Genomic DNA, 17584 nt, shown 5'->3' with positions numbered 1-17584 from the left:
GTTATTGGTTTGAAAAACCAAGCATTAAGTGTTATAAATATGGCTTGGAAATTGTTTAGCGGCAATCGGGCATTGCCATGGGACATTTACAATTTTATCACACTAATAACAGGCAATAATATTATCTTTTGTATTAAGTGTGCAAATGTTATTTATAAAATGGAAAATTTACACAGAAATCATAACACTAAAAATATTATTGAAACACATAATATCTATATGGTCATATGGACACGATTCGGTCATAGCTATTATACCAGGTAGTCGGTAGGAAGAATAATATGGTCGAGTTGTGTCCCTAAAACGGGACGCAAGTTATCATCGAATTTACTACCAGAAAAATATATTTTTTTTAGTAGTATGCAGCCATTAATATTATGAACATAAAAAAATACTAATATAAAATAAATATACATATATTATGTATATACTAGGTGCCAAGGTGTCCCATGAGGATTTATCATTAGCAATATCTACAGAAATCATAATTTTGTTTTTTTATGTAACTACTCTCAGGAGCAAGCATTAAAAGTGTTTCATATTATTTTAATTTAATTTAATGTTATGGTAAAAAAGTTAAAAACAATTTGTTGTATCAATTATTTAAAAAAATCGAAAATAACCATTATGTAGTATATTTTTCTGAAAATGTTGACCTTTTAATATTTTATTTTCATTAGCATCGTGACTTTTAATACTTTTTCTAGTTTCGAGAAAAATTGTAAATTATTTAATACCACATAAGTACTAACTAGTGTTATCAAACACGTGTACCGCGAGCTAGCGCCCGTTATTATACTACAAAAATATTCTGAAAACTAAAAAATAAATTAAAAATCACGATGCTAATGAAAATAAAATTTTGAGATGATAAAATTTTCAGAATGGTTTAAAAGTTTCAAATGTTTCAATAGTATATTTTTTACACATTCACATTTACATGTTGATCTTGTTCTTGATGACTTGTTATTAATAAATTTAAGAAGTGTAATCAATTATTACGAGTATATTATTGGACAATATTCAAGTGTCCCGCTTAATAATATATTATTTTTGATTTGCACAATGCTCTATTTTAATTTTCAACTATTATAAGGTCCTTAAATTGTTCAGCCTTTGTGAACAAACAGTGTTCATTATAATACTATAACGTGGGTATACTATTCCATACCCATTTAGTTATACCTATACTTATCACCGTCAATAATACGTGGAAGCTTTGGACATAACTATATGCTTGCCTAGTATATTATTTTCATTGCCAAGAGTAATTGGTAAGTATGTTATATTCATATTAACATAATACAGTAACTTTATACGTATAAATATAAATATTTTAACAATCCGGATTTCAATAACTTGTTTGAATTTTCATATAATATATACCTATACCAACAGTTTTACCTACATTGATTTGTGTTGTAATTCATTGTTACAACTAGCATAATATTTTAATTGAACATAAATTATACCAATCTATATTTCGTAATATTTAATAAGGGGAAAAAAATATTATATGTTAAGAAAGGACGCGATAAAAACGAATTCGACATGTTAATAAATTTTACTGCGATTCGTAATAATGAACACTTTTTATGAAATAATCACAGTTTTTGTAATAAATACAATTATGTACCTACGTGTTACATAAACCAAGATAACATAATGGTATAACAGAACATTTTAACTACAGGGTCAAAATGTTAATCATTAAAAAAATACATAGACTATAGAGATAACGAAAAAATATGATGTCGAATGTCAAATATTATAAAACTATTCGGTTTCCGGTGCTTACCAGATAACCCCAATAATAAGCTCGTGTACAAAACAACAAATGCGATTGCCTAACTACAATTATACTTGTCATCTAATTAGATTTTTGGGTAACCACGATGGACTACAGTGGCACCATATGGGGGTATTGATCTACATTGTGACGATGTCGGGGGTAATTGTAAATTCTGCGGCCCTCTGAACTCATCCGAGTAAATTTTAGGAATTACATGTAAATCGAGTACTAAAATGAGTATAGATAAAACAAAATAAAACTAACATTAACCATAATTATTTAAAATCGAACAATATCAATATTAAATTGTTTTTATAGTTTTTGAAGTTTATGTTAGAGTATTTACACATTTGTCAAAAATCAAAATAATATGAGAATCTACTGTTTTAACATACCTAATCGGTAACTGAAATGCATTTAATGTAATAACTAATAACTAATAAGTTATGATTATTTATGTACCAATTTTGTACTTTTAAAATACCATAATATTTTGCAGACTTCTTTTTATTGATAATATTTGTTTTTATATACCTACATATTTTAGATTGATTAGTTTGGTTGCGGTTATTAGAATTAATGCAAAATTACAAGGATGAGTAAAATTAAAGCTTTTACTAAAACAATTATTCACTTATGTTTTCCTGTTTAAATCTGTTATAATGTTTTGTATAATTGTATAGAAATAAGTAGTAAAATTGTATGAAGTATCTAGTTATCTTTTTTATACCTAGTCTATTACTATTTTCTTATGAACAAAAAAAAAAAAAATCAACTAAATAAATATAAAAATATGTCATGCTATGAACTATGCACGATAATTTGGTTTGGGCCTCGTTAAAGATACTTCCTACAGGCAATAAATACAAATTCGAGTAAAAAATATTTATATAATATAATAAGTACCTGTATGAACATTTTTAAATCGTAATATTTATCATAGACCAACATTTTATCTATTCGTGTCGAGCGTGAAATTTAACGAGCGCAGTACACTTAAATGACCGTTCGAATGAGATCTTTATATTAAATCTAAATGTAACTAATGTCCTAATATATTTATTGATTGAAAAATAATTAGTAAAATATAGATGAAGTATCACTGAAACGTGGCTGTTTGCTGCTCAGGTTTTCGCAGAACTATGATCTAAGGCATAGATGAGGTTATGTTTATAATGTAATTTAATAAAATACAAAAGTATACGATTGTAAGTCTCTCGTGGAGTATGAAAAAAAAACTATTAGCCGACTGACGATATAAAAAAAGAAAAGAACCGGAGTGAGAGAGAGAGAGAGAGAGAGAGAGTAGGTAAGCTGAAAAAATAGTTTTTGGTCGACCTATAATAAAAAATAATAACGCAGTAAAAAAAAAAATATATATAAATAAATAAATAATAAAAATACAATATAATATGGTATATTATGGATATACGTATTATAATGGATTGCATGTGTTAAATAAAGCATATATTTTAAATAAAGTCAAGTCAAATTAATTGATCCGAAGTTATAGAGAAAAGTAGATATGGCGTGATGCAATATAATATATATATATATAGATATTACAGACCATTCAGTCGGTCAGTGCACTTCGATATAATATTTATGGTGGTACAAGTAAAAGTGTACCTACACTCTCAAGCCTAAATAATATATGCGCATTAGTTTAATTTTCAAATCCAACAACATAAACGAAGAGTGCCTACGAAAAAATTTAAATAATAAATATAAAATACTGCGGGTATGTTAAAATAACAGGATGACAAAAACGTCGTCGTAAAAACCCATTTTTTTAGATAATTCGACAACTCGTTAATCCCATGAGTCGGTTCTCGCGGTACAGTGATTTGGGTGAGGCGAAACACGTAATTGGAAATATATTATTTTTTTATTTTTTAATATTACGTAATCGGAGAAAGAAATATATGCCGTAAGCCGTACCCAGCCTATTAGATAGGAAATACCTGGAATATAATATTACGACCGACTCGTTAATTTATACTACAACTAAAATAACATGATAACTTAAAAACACCATTAACGTAACGTATAGAATACGTCTACAGGTTTATCGAAATTAATGTATAATACGAATATAATTCACTGAAGTCATCGCTGTATAAAGCTAATGCTGTTAATACAGGTTAAAATAACGAGATGGAAAAAAGGTTATCGTAGAAAATTAGTTTTGACTGTTTTGAGATAATATCTGACGCATCTGAACCGTTTGAATTTTATTTATGTTCATACCCAGGTAGTAAGAACTACATAGTTTGATTTTCTGGAACTGTATTATAATAAAAATAATATGTTATAACGACTTTTTATAATCATATATTATTAAGTCGACGTCGTGTGTTTATAATGTATGTACTTACGGTAGGTAATATACGTTAGATGCTACACAAAAAAACCTTATGCTGATATCTATAATATATTTACACTTTATGTATAACTTATACATAAACTTATACAGTATAAGTATTAAGTCGTTAGTGTATAGATAGAGAAAATTAACTTATTATTCTATACCAATATGTCAATTGTCTACAAGTTTAGAAAAAAATTCAAATTAGATGAAAAAACACTTGGATGATGTGTAATTTGTCTCTCCTAATTTATTTCACTCATAAATTCCAACTCCAATATTATCTATACATAATAATATATTTATATAGTCTAGGACTACATGACATTGTTATGACACATACGGTGTACATGATAATATAATATGTATTTACGTTCGTCCTTCAACTCGAAACACTATAATAATACGTATGTGCCAATACAGAAGAGAAGGGCTAATGCGCGTGCTATGGGGTAATATTTCAGTCATTTATGATTCACTGTGCATTGTAATTATTTTAGTCGACAACGTTGCAAATGTTAAACTACACTTTCTCGTGTTCACAACATGTTCAGTAGACCAAAGTGCTACAGAGTGCATGTGAAGAAGAGTTGCAATTTTTAGTTTCCTTTTTATTATTTTTAGGTGAGTGGTTTTAATTATCTATAGTTAATAGAAAAAGATGCATTCTATTTATGTAGTCTCTTGTAAATACAATATATATATATTATATATATATAATAATAAAACCAAACTAATAAGATATTATACATGATTTTGAAAATATTTTATACTAAAATTGCTTTTTTTGTTAAAGCTGCATCTAATTATTATCAATCCTTATTTTAAATTTTATTCAAGTAAGTAATTATTTTTTTAGTATTAACTAGCTGTTTATTATTGATAGTTAATAATTATAATTATAAATATATTTTTTATTAACTTTATTTTTGTGTAAAAAAAAAAAATGTATAATATAATATAAATAATAAATCTGTACATAAATTATGTAAGTACTTATTACCTATTCTAAATTATTATTTCTATTGTTTACTAATTGTATATCATATCTATACTGTGTCAATGATACTAATTAAATTGTCTCAAATGTAAAAGGATAAATCCCGTATACAAAAATAAAAATAAAAAATTTTCAGAAAAATAAAACGTACCAATAGAATTTACACGTACTCAACAATTTATATAGGTATTTATTGGAGTTTTTTTGTCACAGTCATAAAACATTTGAATTAAAAATAGTTAACTATTAGAAATGATTTGACTTCCACTATTGTCATATTTATCATCGAATGAATTATTCGCAGTAAAAATATAAAATTGTAAAGTGTCAATTTAATGTACGTAATGTGATGTGATAAGTGTACTGTACTCTGGCATTCGTATAACAGATGACGTTTTAAATGACAATCGTTTGGAGGAAATATGACAACTATGTATATAGGCATAGGCGTGCCTGGGCACCCCCCGACATATAATTGGAGTCCTAAAATTTAAGTCATATAGCGGCTATAGCATATAATATATGTGCCTATATTTTAACTAATGTTACTAGAATAAAAGTAGTATTTTTTCTAAAATATGTCGTAAAAAAAAATAATACAACATTAGATATTTTAAATTTGCGTGATAAAACGTATTATAATTATAACAGCTAGATGTTATTGACTACAAAAGTAAAAATAATAAATAATTATTGCAATTATCTTGCAAAAAAAAAAATAATAGATTTTAGATCCAACTATCTGATGAAATATTGTATTACTATTGGTACTAGTAATACCACTGATTAATATGTTATATAATGTACCTAAGTAATATTTATTCGTGCATTGTAATTTATTAAAATATGTACATGTCTTGTAAAGAGAGGGCCCAAATTAAGAAAGCGGCCCCGAATTTCAGGTCTGTGCACGCCTATGTGTATAGGGTACCTATATAATATATAGGATATATATAGCTTTATTGTGCGTTTGATTATGTGCTTATATAGTGATAAGTACATAATCAGTAAAATTTTTCAGAAATTCTATTATATTTTTAAGTTTTTTTTTTTTTTTTTGATACATAATTAGTATGCTCGGTTATTAAATTTCTAAGACAGATTATAACGATTATATTGGATTAAAGTCATACAAACTTGAAAAGTTTTTACACTATACCGACGATTACGCACATACGTATTTAGCTTGTCATATTTGTTTTAATTAACAGCACCTATATTATTATTATTATTGTGATATCATATTTAGTAATGAATAGGCCAATTTTTTTAATTCATTGTCACTCAAACACACAGATGACTTTAAAATCAGAATAATGAATGAGAACAGTTTAAAATTTAATTATAAATATATATATTTTTTTTTTATTTATAACATATTTAAATTCAAATAATACCCATTAGTTAGGTACTTTTTAATGCATTTAGGTATTTTTTTTTTTACATAATATAATATTGTGTTAGAATTTATTATTTAAATATTATTGACTATTTTATTAAGATAATTTAATTGGAACAATTTTAAAGTAATAATAATAATAATAATAATAATTTAATAACAAGATATAATCAAACTATTTATAATCAAAATTTTAATATTTTAAAAAAAAATTATGATTTTTAGTGATATGAACATTATTTGTCAAACTATGATTTTTAGAGCTAAATAGTTGTGTAGCATTATGTATCCCCGTTATAGTCTAAATTAATTTTAAAATCGGTCAACCCAAGTACGACATAAAAAATAGGTGGTATGTTTTTGATTAAATAATATATTGTACTGAGTATGAGGAAACTGAAATTGAAATTTTTTTAAATATATATATTATATATTTTATATTTTTAGTATATCTACTTATAATGTTACATTTAAATTCTGCAATACAATCCGACCAGGAAATTAAATGTTCCCTATTCAGTGAATACATGCTATAATGGTATTTACAAAACGTATTAACTATATTAACGTATTTTATCGTAGTCTTCAGATTATAGTATTTTATTATTATTATTGTACTAACCGTCATCAATTTGAAGTCTAGTGATAACAGTAGATATTGGATAACATATCACGACACCCACAGTGCTGGAGATAAATGCCGAGTAAAAGTTAACAATCAACCTCAGGCAGTCGTCTTTTTCACAGTAATGGGAATAATTTTCCTTGATATGTTCGTAAGTCATAAGCTCAATGCCAGTAAACAAGAAAATACTTAATGTACTAGGCCAGAAACCTTTAAAAAATGCAGACGCGCCTCCGTTTTTGTAAGTCTTGACCACCACGTCCATGGTATTCGTGTATTTGCCCACGATCAGACGTGTTTTTACAGTCTATGGGAAAAAAATATTATTATTATTATTATTATTTTAATTGGTTTTATATTTCATACAGCAAAGTTACCTCCCCAAAATATTTTAAAAATCAGTTTTCGGTTCATCAAATCATGAATATAAATTATTTTTTATATAGGTATAATAAAAAAAAATACAACCTATTTTTTTTACGCTCAAAATAAATTTAAATAACATAATTAATTAACTTTTCCAAGCTTTGTTTATCATGACATTTAATGATTTTTTGTTGTTAGTAATATTAAAATTTAACTTTTCGAGATTGATGTGAACGTTGATTATAATTTATTCCATTTATTTTATAGTGTCCGGACAGTTCATTAAAACTAAAAAGTGATTATATATTTCCTGATCTAGTTATCTAACATTTAACGTTTATTGGTTAAATTCAAAAATCATTAAAAATTCAGCTTGGTAAATGATTACTTATTTTTTGTTTGTTTTGATGTTTTAAAATTTCAAGGTTTTGTGCTCGCACTCAATATATAATTAACTAAAATTGTTAATTTTTCTTCCAATTAGTATAATACCAGTATAATGTTGTCGTAATCGTGTTATATTTTGACTTACGGCTGTTTTGTATAGTATTATAATGATATAAATTTAAAAGCATTTAAACATTTATATTTTTTTAAAAAGCTTGACATGCAATTATATAATTATTACAGAAAACTATAAATATTACTACAATAATTTAAAATGTATAATTTTATATGAAAAATATTGACGTTAATTAATAAAAATATTATTTTTTTTTATTACTAAATTTAGTTTAATTTTATTATACAATAATTAAAAACCTATACATATAGAGGTATTTATATAAAATACTTTATTATCTATGAAATAAAATATTGACGTTAATTAATAAAAATATTATTTTTTTTTATTACTAAATTTAGTTTAATTTTATTATACAATAATTAAAAACCTATACATATAGAGGTATTTATATAAAATACTTTATTATCTATGAAATAAAATGTTATTGAAAAATTTTTTCTGATGAAATTTTTCTAACTTATATCCATAATATTTATTTTAAATTAAAAAGGTATTTATAAAAATTACAAACAGTGTTTGGAGAACTATAATGTACAAATTGGAAGTTTGGGGAAAAGTAATTGAAAAATGAAAAATATTTTCTTAAATCAACAGAAGAAATTGAATAATTTAACTAAAAATGTCAAAAAAAGTAATGAAAATGTCTTTACAACAAATATAATGTTGCAACAAGTCAAATAAAGGCTGTTTACTTTAATAATTTTTGAACAAAATAAAAAATAAAAATCCATAAAAGTTTTTAATTAAATGTTATGTATAATGTTGTTTTCTTTATTTTCAGATATCTATATAATAAAAATGTAATTCTGTGAATCCATATACTATAGCTTTAGTAATACAATTTATAAATACAATTAAATAAATTTAAAATTGCTCGAGAAGAAAAAAATTGAAACCATTATTCCTAATGAAAACGAGTTTCCATTATATTTCTTTTTATAACTTCTTTTTTTGAATTGAATAAAATACAATGAGTCGTTTTTAATAAAATAAAAATGTATATTATATTTTTTGTATTTTTTGTATATAGGTAAATATAGACGTCGAGATTAGACCCTAATGAACCTTTTTTTTTAAAAAAGGTATACGGTATTGGACCATTATCATAGGTTATCATTGGGTGAATATTTTATATGATTTTTAGCTACTGAATCCGGTAATTGGATCTCTATACATTAATTTTATTTCTCGTAAAATAATATATTATTTATGAATCGCTATACCAGTACACTCAGTACAGCGCATACAAAGCTTTGTGCTAAAGCCTATTTATTATCAAAAGGTAAATAACTAATATTAAATAAAATTATAGAATCAGCTTCAACAATGAGCATTGGTTTTCATCAAGTACAATAGATAAAAATAGCTTAAAATGTAATTATTTACAAATATTAAAAAACATTGTAATCGTATGTGGTTGTTACAAATTATAAGATCTACGTTTAATATTATATATAATACGGTTATATACGAGTAAAATAATTGTTTTTTAATAATTTCAATGGAATTCACAATTTTTCAGAGAGTAAATATGGCAAAATTTGTTTGCGATTTGTTAAAAAAATATGTTCAGTAAAAATATACACTATTTAATTCTGTCATTAATAAATTTTATATATAGCCATTCATTAAAACAATATTAACAACAATTACATATAATTTTTTTTTTATGTCCGACTAAACACTTGAATTTTACTTTACTGGAGACTATATAAAAATAGGTTCAATACGCAAATATTATGTATGTACATAATTTTATTTTAAATTGTACGTTTATTATAATCCACGCAAGGTGCAAATGCTTTTTTCTAGTTTTTGTTTAGGTAGTAGGTATGTATTTATTCATTATTCTATAGAGATTAAGATTTTAGAGGTACTTAAATACTATACTTAACAACTTAACCTATAACTAAGTAACTCACCATAATTATAACTACTCCCAATACTATAGGCACTCAGCAGTGAGTAATACGGAATTGGATCCTGGGTCAAATAAAGTGTACGAATTGGTTCCCGAAAAATTACTTATCAGTATACAACTGTTACAAAATATATACTAGTTGAATCTAGTAGAAATTGCTTAGTTTCACTTAATTACTATTATTGATGTTAAGAAAAATATTATTATTGACCACTATACGAAAGCAGTATAGATATATTATACTAAGCAACATTTTTAACCAAACCTAGGTATTCTAGTTAGTGTTTGAAGTATATGTAATATTTTATATATCTATAATAATTCTATACAATCCTAAGTTTGTAAAAAATGGAAATTGAATATAATGTTTCACAATAACGTGAAAAGTTAATTTAACAATAAAATTGTATTATTATGAAAGCTTGCGGGAACCAATTCGTATGTTGGGTACCTATTTTGGCTGTATGCATGTTATACATAATTTATATAAATTTATCAAACAAATAAGGAAAATCGTATAATATATTTTTAATTATTATCATGTTATTATGGAGGGTGTACAGTGTACAGTACACATTCATACCATTTGTAATATAATACAGGTGTCTAGCTCCAACCTATGTGTACGGCCCACTAATCTAATTTATGTTTTGAAAATAATATAAAAGTTTTCATCGTTTTTAATTAATTTAGTTAGTTAACTAAAACTAATTTACTATATTTTTTTTAATTTGATATTATTCATAATATCTAACTTATAATAATACTTATATACTAATACCAGCTAAAAATAGAAAAACCTGTCAATCACATTTATTTGACTTACGGTGTATTCACACATTTGTGCAGAGTTGGTCAGATATAATACTTAACGATCGACTCCGAAATAACAATAATGCTTTCGAACTTGTAATCAACGAGTTTTTATAACCGCGTAAGTACACTACTGTAATATAGTGGGTATTTAATATTGAATTTTATCTTTTTTACAATTGCATTTTATTTCCTTATTCCTCAAAAAATGTTGGCGTGCAATGAAAAATATATCTCAGATTTGGCCCGCTGTAAAAAAAGGTTGGAGACCCTTGATATAATATAATAGGTATGGTGTAATATAATGCTGTAATGATACATAATTACTGTATTCGTGCACACTTCTTTATAGCAGATAAGGTAAGTTGTATATTAATACCTAATTCATGCTTGCAGTATAGAAGGCCTAATGTTGTACGAAAAATAAAAGCTAATTACCATGCAAGTCAAAATGTATACATACAAAAAAAAAAAAAAATGAGAACGATAAAAATATATTTATCGCGCCCGTTATAAGACACGCTGTAACTACGTGTACGTAACATATAAGTTAAAAAATGACCTTCGACATAACGATAACGACGTGAGTTTATCTAGAGACTTTGTAGTTCGTTTAATTTTTAACTGCTATGGTAATAATATATAATATTGGATGATACAATTCTAATAGATATAGGTATAGACGATGTCTATTCGACAATATTTTTCATAGAGTATTATCATAATATGTATGCCATAGCTCATGATTTAACGGACAAAGATATGTATATTATATAATATTTATAATGTGTTTTTATAATGAAGACATCATTAAATAAAAAATTAACCTTCAGTTCTTTTTAAAAAAAAATTATACAAACAACAAGGTTAATAGAAACTAATCTGAAATCAAACTCTAAATCACAGATAAAATCACGTTATAAAAAAATATAGAGTATAGATACATAAATATAATTATAGTATTATATATAGGTGCCGCACATTATTAGCCGGTATTACGCATGGCATAGGAAAAAATAGAATGGAGCTAATAGCTTTTTTGAGTATACAAAACACCACTATATTCTGGTCCAACACAAACATTGTCAATATCTACGACTTGTAAATGTGTGTTTAAAGTGTCAAACAGTTTTGTTCAGGACACAGTTTACTTTCATTGTGGACTGGACTACTGGAGTATACTAAAGCTCAACAAAATATAAATTGATAACATTTAAAATATTACTTTAATATCCCTCCCCACCTTTTTTCAAAATCTTGTTATATCTGCTACATTTTCTATCTTTGTCTAACTAACAACTAGTAACAAATTAGTAATATATAATAATATATACATATTGCAAAAATCAAGTTAAACTAGATTTAAATTGCTACATTTTGCCATTATGGTTAAATTTTCATGTTAAGCCCATATTATAAAATTATTTTATGAGAACAGATAATGTTCTCATAATTTAAGTGTTAGCTATTCACATAAATTTAATTTTTAAAAATATTATTTAATATTCTTCAATTTTTTTTTACTTTATTTAGAGGGTAGATAACAAAAATATTAAAGTATACACTACAAACACTACAACACTATATGACAACTGGCAGCGTACATCGCACAAATGCTTAAAGCGCAGTCGTGTCTTTATTGATTATTATTATAAAGGAGAGAAATAGTTATGTACGAGTATATACATCTCTATTATTCACGTAGATGTAAAAATAAGGTATATACTGTCATTTAAGACACACATTTTTTCTATTCCTTACGTTAAAAGTAAATAATTTTAAAAGAATGAAAAAACCATAAAATTTTATAATAAAAATATACACTAAATATTTAAAACAACATTTTTAAATTATTTTAATACTTTATGGACTTCCGAAAAATGCAACAAAGATAATAAAAATGTGCGAGCTTAACTCTGAAGTTTCTATTATAATTGATAAATAACTAAATTATATTAATTATATATCTGTCGTTAATCATGATATTATATGTGAATAATAAGAATAATAAGATTATTATTTTTTAGTTCTGTAAGTTTTTAATATAATCGATACAATATAACTATGTATTATTATTTATTGTTATAAATTAAATATATATCACTATTTACAAATGTATATATTTTAAAATTAGTTATATTATTATTATTTATTACTATATTAGTAATATTTTATAACAATTTACTCAATAATTATTAATTACTTATTCGTTTATTCAGAATTTTGTTTCCTAATTACAGGTTTAAAATGAACAACAATGTTACATGCCGACAAAACGGACAAAAATGCACTTTTTTGTATTATCTTTCTGATCCAAAAGTCTATAATAATATGTAGTAAATAGTAATATACCAAATTTGCGTTCTACAAAATTATTTTTATGTTGTCATCTTAAGCATTTGAATGATTTAACGATTTTAATTATTATTAGACTTAAAGTGAAGAACAATATCTGTGTTTATAAGTTGGCTTTATATTATTTGTTTATGTATATGTAAGATACTTTAATTAAGAAATATATTGCAGAAAAATTGAAATATCGTAAAAAGTCAAAGTGCAAATGCAGATATTAATGTATTATGTTCTTAATTTTAAATGTAATAATAAATCAATTCACTCTCTTATAACCATTAACAAAACAAAACTGGTTCTACTGAACTTACATTTGCCATGTAGTCCGTGGGTCAAAGTGAGAAAACAATCGATAGACGCGTATGGGGGCTAGGTAAATTGGGTTCGCGATAATTTGTTTATATTTTATAAGTGGTAAGTTGTGTCCTGGGTATAAATAGATATAGTAGGTAAGTTGGATCCCGGCTATGAACCATTGGCGCAGCTAGGTTTAAAAAATTTACACTTAAAATTTTATATATTTCTACAATAGTTTAAACATAGAAAAAAACAATTTTTAAAATTTTTTTTTTTGTTTTCTATTTCTAACATTTGAAGAAGTTGACAAATGGCGAATGTTTTGTAGAAGATTTAATAGCCATACAACCAAATAACAAGAAAATACAGATATTTTGCGATTATAAAGTAGCCAATAATATTATCCCACCTGATGCTACATTTCCTTTGAATATTTGGTCTGAATTGGCAGGTATCACAGTTCGTATAACAAATAGTGGCGAATCATATGCCAAACCAGACGATTTTACAGCTCTCGTCCTAATATTTTTAATTTTACCAACGAACTATTAGAATAAGAACAGTCGGAGAGGAATATAGAATTATGAAGCACAAAAAAAAAAAAAATTATGCTCGATAAAGAACAACATTTAAAGGAACAAATGATAAAATATACTATTAATGTGATAACTAGATTTAAATTTGTTAAATCTTTATTATTTAAGTTTTTACCTAGAACATGATGTAATAAAAACCTCATATATTTTAATTTATACCATTTATACAATATTTATACCATACTTATAAAATTTAACGTAATACTAACATTTTCAGTAAGAATATTATCATTTTTATTGTGTATACCTATATAATATTATCATAAAAAATGAACACTTGTCCCAGTTGTTCTCAATGTATTCATTCAAGTACAATTATTCGAGAGCGTTAATTCCCGATTAATTTATAATAAATTTCAACAAATACATATTATAAATATTTAGTGTAGCAAAAAATATATTAGTTGTTATATGATCTGAGTCTTGTGTGTCTGTCATCTCCTTTTAAACAACAATGCATCGATTTACAACTTTGAAAGAAGCTTTTGATAAAAATTTGGATCTAGTAGGTTCTTTGGTGGATGATAACTAATAATTTCTTACTATCCAAAAAATAAGGAAATAAAAAAAAAGTAAAAAGGGGAATATTATCACGCAAAAACAGTTGTTTAAAAAATCAGTTTTTTTTTTTAATTTAAAGACGAAATTAGAAATTGAAACATTCCATAAGGAGTTAATTTATTAAATCCTATATATAATATCATTTTAAAAATAGTGGACTAATTGTATAGGTACTTGAAATTTTAAAATTGTTTTTATTTTATTTTTCAAGTGTTAATAAAAATGTTTAGACTCGGTCAATAAGCTTGAGAATGTAATGCAAGATTCCATATTAATTGTTCTTATGAAAATTATTTAAAAATATTAAAAATAATTATTTTATTATATATTTTTCAAAAGAATTAAAATTGTATTAAATTCACTAAAACCACGAAAATTGGCAAATTATTTTGTAGTTAAAAATGTATAGAATTTAGAATTTTAAAAGATAAGACTTTAAAATATGATACAAGGTATCAATTAGTATTTCTTACAGAAACCTTAATGTTTAAAAAATACATATTCAAATTTTTTTTATGAACATTTTGTTAAAATTTTGACGGAATTGTATATTGAAATATTTTGAATTGTAAAAATATAAATTTATTTTGTTGTAATATATAAATTTATTTTGTTGTAATATATAAATTTTATTATTTTTATACGGAAATAAAATAGCATAAATGTACAATAAACTTTAAAAATTAAAAAATTGTATATCTATTAATCTATGAGTTGCTTTTTAACACTTAAAATTTTGTCATAGACTTTAAAAAAAAAGATCTGTTTTCCTTTCAAATCTTTCTGTCACTTTTTTTATGAGCAGTTTCAGCCCAAAATAAATAATAAGAAAGGATTCCATTTTTGTTCAAATGGATCTGCTCATTTTATAATATTAAAAGAATTTGTTGTTACTTTAAATTTAAATTATGATATTCATAATTGTGTGATTTTGCTACTTTTTAAAATACACGGGTAGATAATACGTAATAAGTTGAGTTACGTGCATCGAGCGGGTACAGGAATGTCTGGCCAAACACACCGGCCACCGCCCCGGCCACGAACCTGTCACGGGCATCCAAGTGGCCATCGTTCCGGGATGCTTTCAGCTGACGTTTTGTGTAGTCGTATACGCTAAACTTGATGGCGAACTCGGGTGATGACTTTAGCACGCTCAACCCGTTACCACGCCAAAATCCGCGTAATCCCTGTCTGTTGTACACGTGTCGGGCTGCAGCTCGAAAACCACCGACGTCGGTAATCTTTAAAAAATCATCAGTTTAATATATTATTATATAATTATAATATTATAGATACACACTATATAGTATACGAACGTAATTGGAGAATTTCTGTTATTATAAATTTAAACTCATATTTCCGCGATGTTAATGATAAATTAATAATATATACCTACCCATAGTATTAATGTATTTAGTATACATTTATTATTTACACCTAAATAAATAGATATAGATATATTATGATATTATTGATATTATCTACGAGTTTGTTCAAGATGAAATAAAATACTAATAAATAAATTATTCGACCTAGGTGTTACCCTGAAGCTTGATTACATGTTTTTGCATTGGTTTAGATAAATGTGAAATATTTATGAATAAAACTCAATTTTTTTATCAAATGTATTTTGTATCTGCAATCATGAGCTGATGAGTCACGAGTTATGACTTATATGTTTATAAAAGTAATATGCACATCGAGTTATCTTATGCAAATAAATCGTTTATATTATGCTGATTGATTGCATAAAATTGCAATTAATGAAATGTACCGTATTTAAGACTATCACTGATACTAATGAATACACTTATTCGAGGACGGATAAATTAAATGTTTACCCATGGTGAATATATATATATATATATATATATGTGAGTGTACATTGATACACTACAGTATTATACAAAATTATATATAAAATGATTAATGTGGAGCCATTCGTACCTACTATTTTTTTTTTGTACTAATGGATCTCAACATTTCCAAAAGTCTATCACCTGTCACGAAAATATTATTATTTGTAATTTTATTTTTTTATCATTGTTATCACGAAGTCACTATTATATAATTATATATTCTCCTATATTGAAGAACCAAAGAAAAATTAGTTATGGTATTATAATAGGTACCGTCGTACCGGGAAAACAGCCCAAATAACCCGCGATCGATGAAAGAAAAAAAATACTATTCGAGAAAGTAATTACTGATGCACAATGTTTAATATTGCATAACGAATTTTATTGTAGTATATTGATTATACATGTTTAAAGTATATATAATGCTTTATAGTTAAAACAAATTCAAGTTTTACTTTACCACAGAATACAACTAGTATAAGTTCAAATATACTAATATTCAAATATTTCAAATACTTTTTTTATGCCATTTTTGAGGCAATAAAAATTCTTAAAATTTCCACTATAGAAATGGTTTTTGGTAGAAAAATTGATGTTTAGGAGTACTTCGGACTTTCGGAGGATTGTAAAAAGTTCCCATTACTTTTCAAAAAAATCATGAAAAATCATAACCAATATTCAACACAATCGATTTTGTTTTGTCGTACTATAAAAAAAATAACTTTTCATCAAATATTTATATTATCATTTTTAAATATTCATAATGAAATTTTAAAAATATTTTATTACTTTTTATAAATTTATATTTTTTTTTATATAAATATTGATAAAAATGTATTATGCGTTTAATTAATATAATAAAACGTCTATAATAAAGTAAATTTTAATGTAATACATCTCAAATATTTTGTACCCATAAATATATTATATAAATAATAATAATTTAATATTTATAAAAATATTTGGAAATATTCCGTTGTACTTTCTACGTATACTTATTCATACTCTCCATATAGTATTGTGGTACCTAACGTCAATATTGTATGCACATTTTATTTGAATATTATTATATAGATAATACGTGAATACGTGTAAGTTGATGTTAATAT

The 17584-nt window shown here is 24.9% G+C and overlaps 1 protein-coding gene across 1 annotated transcript in view; it reads right to left on the bottom strand.

Moving 5' to 3' along the window:
• Positions 1–17584, bottom strand: part of LOC113557938 (calcium-binding mitochondrial carrier protein SCaMC-1-like) — a 57775-nt gene that overhangs the window by 6851 nt on the left and 33340 nt on the right. Inside the window, exons 2-3 of the mRNA XM_026963477.1 lie at positions 15603–15857; positions 7182–7491 (exon numbers count right to left, since the gene is read on the bottom strand). Of these exons, the coding sequence (XP_026819278.1) occupies positions 7182–7491; positions 15603–15857 (565 nt within the window). The remainder of the gene's footprint in view (positions 1–7181; positions 7492–15602; positions 15858–17584) is intronic.

Source organism: Rhopalosiphum maidis, chromosome 3 (assembly GCF_003676215.2).
Source record: "Rhopalosiphum maidis isolate BTI-1 chromosome 3, ASM367621v3, whole genome shotgun sequence".
Lineage (NCBI taxonomy): Eukaryota > Metazoa > Arthropoda > Insecta > Hemiptera > Aphididae > Rhopalosiphum > Rhopalosiphum maidis.
Note: the sequence above shows the minus strand (reverse complement) of the source record. Positions and strands in the feature narration are given on the sequence as shown.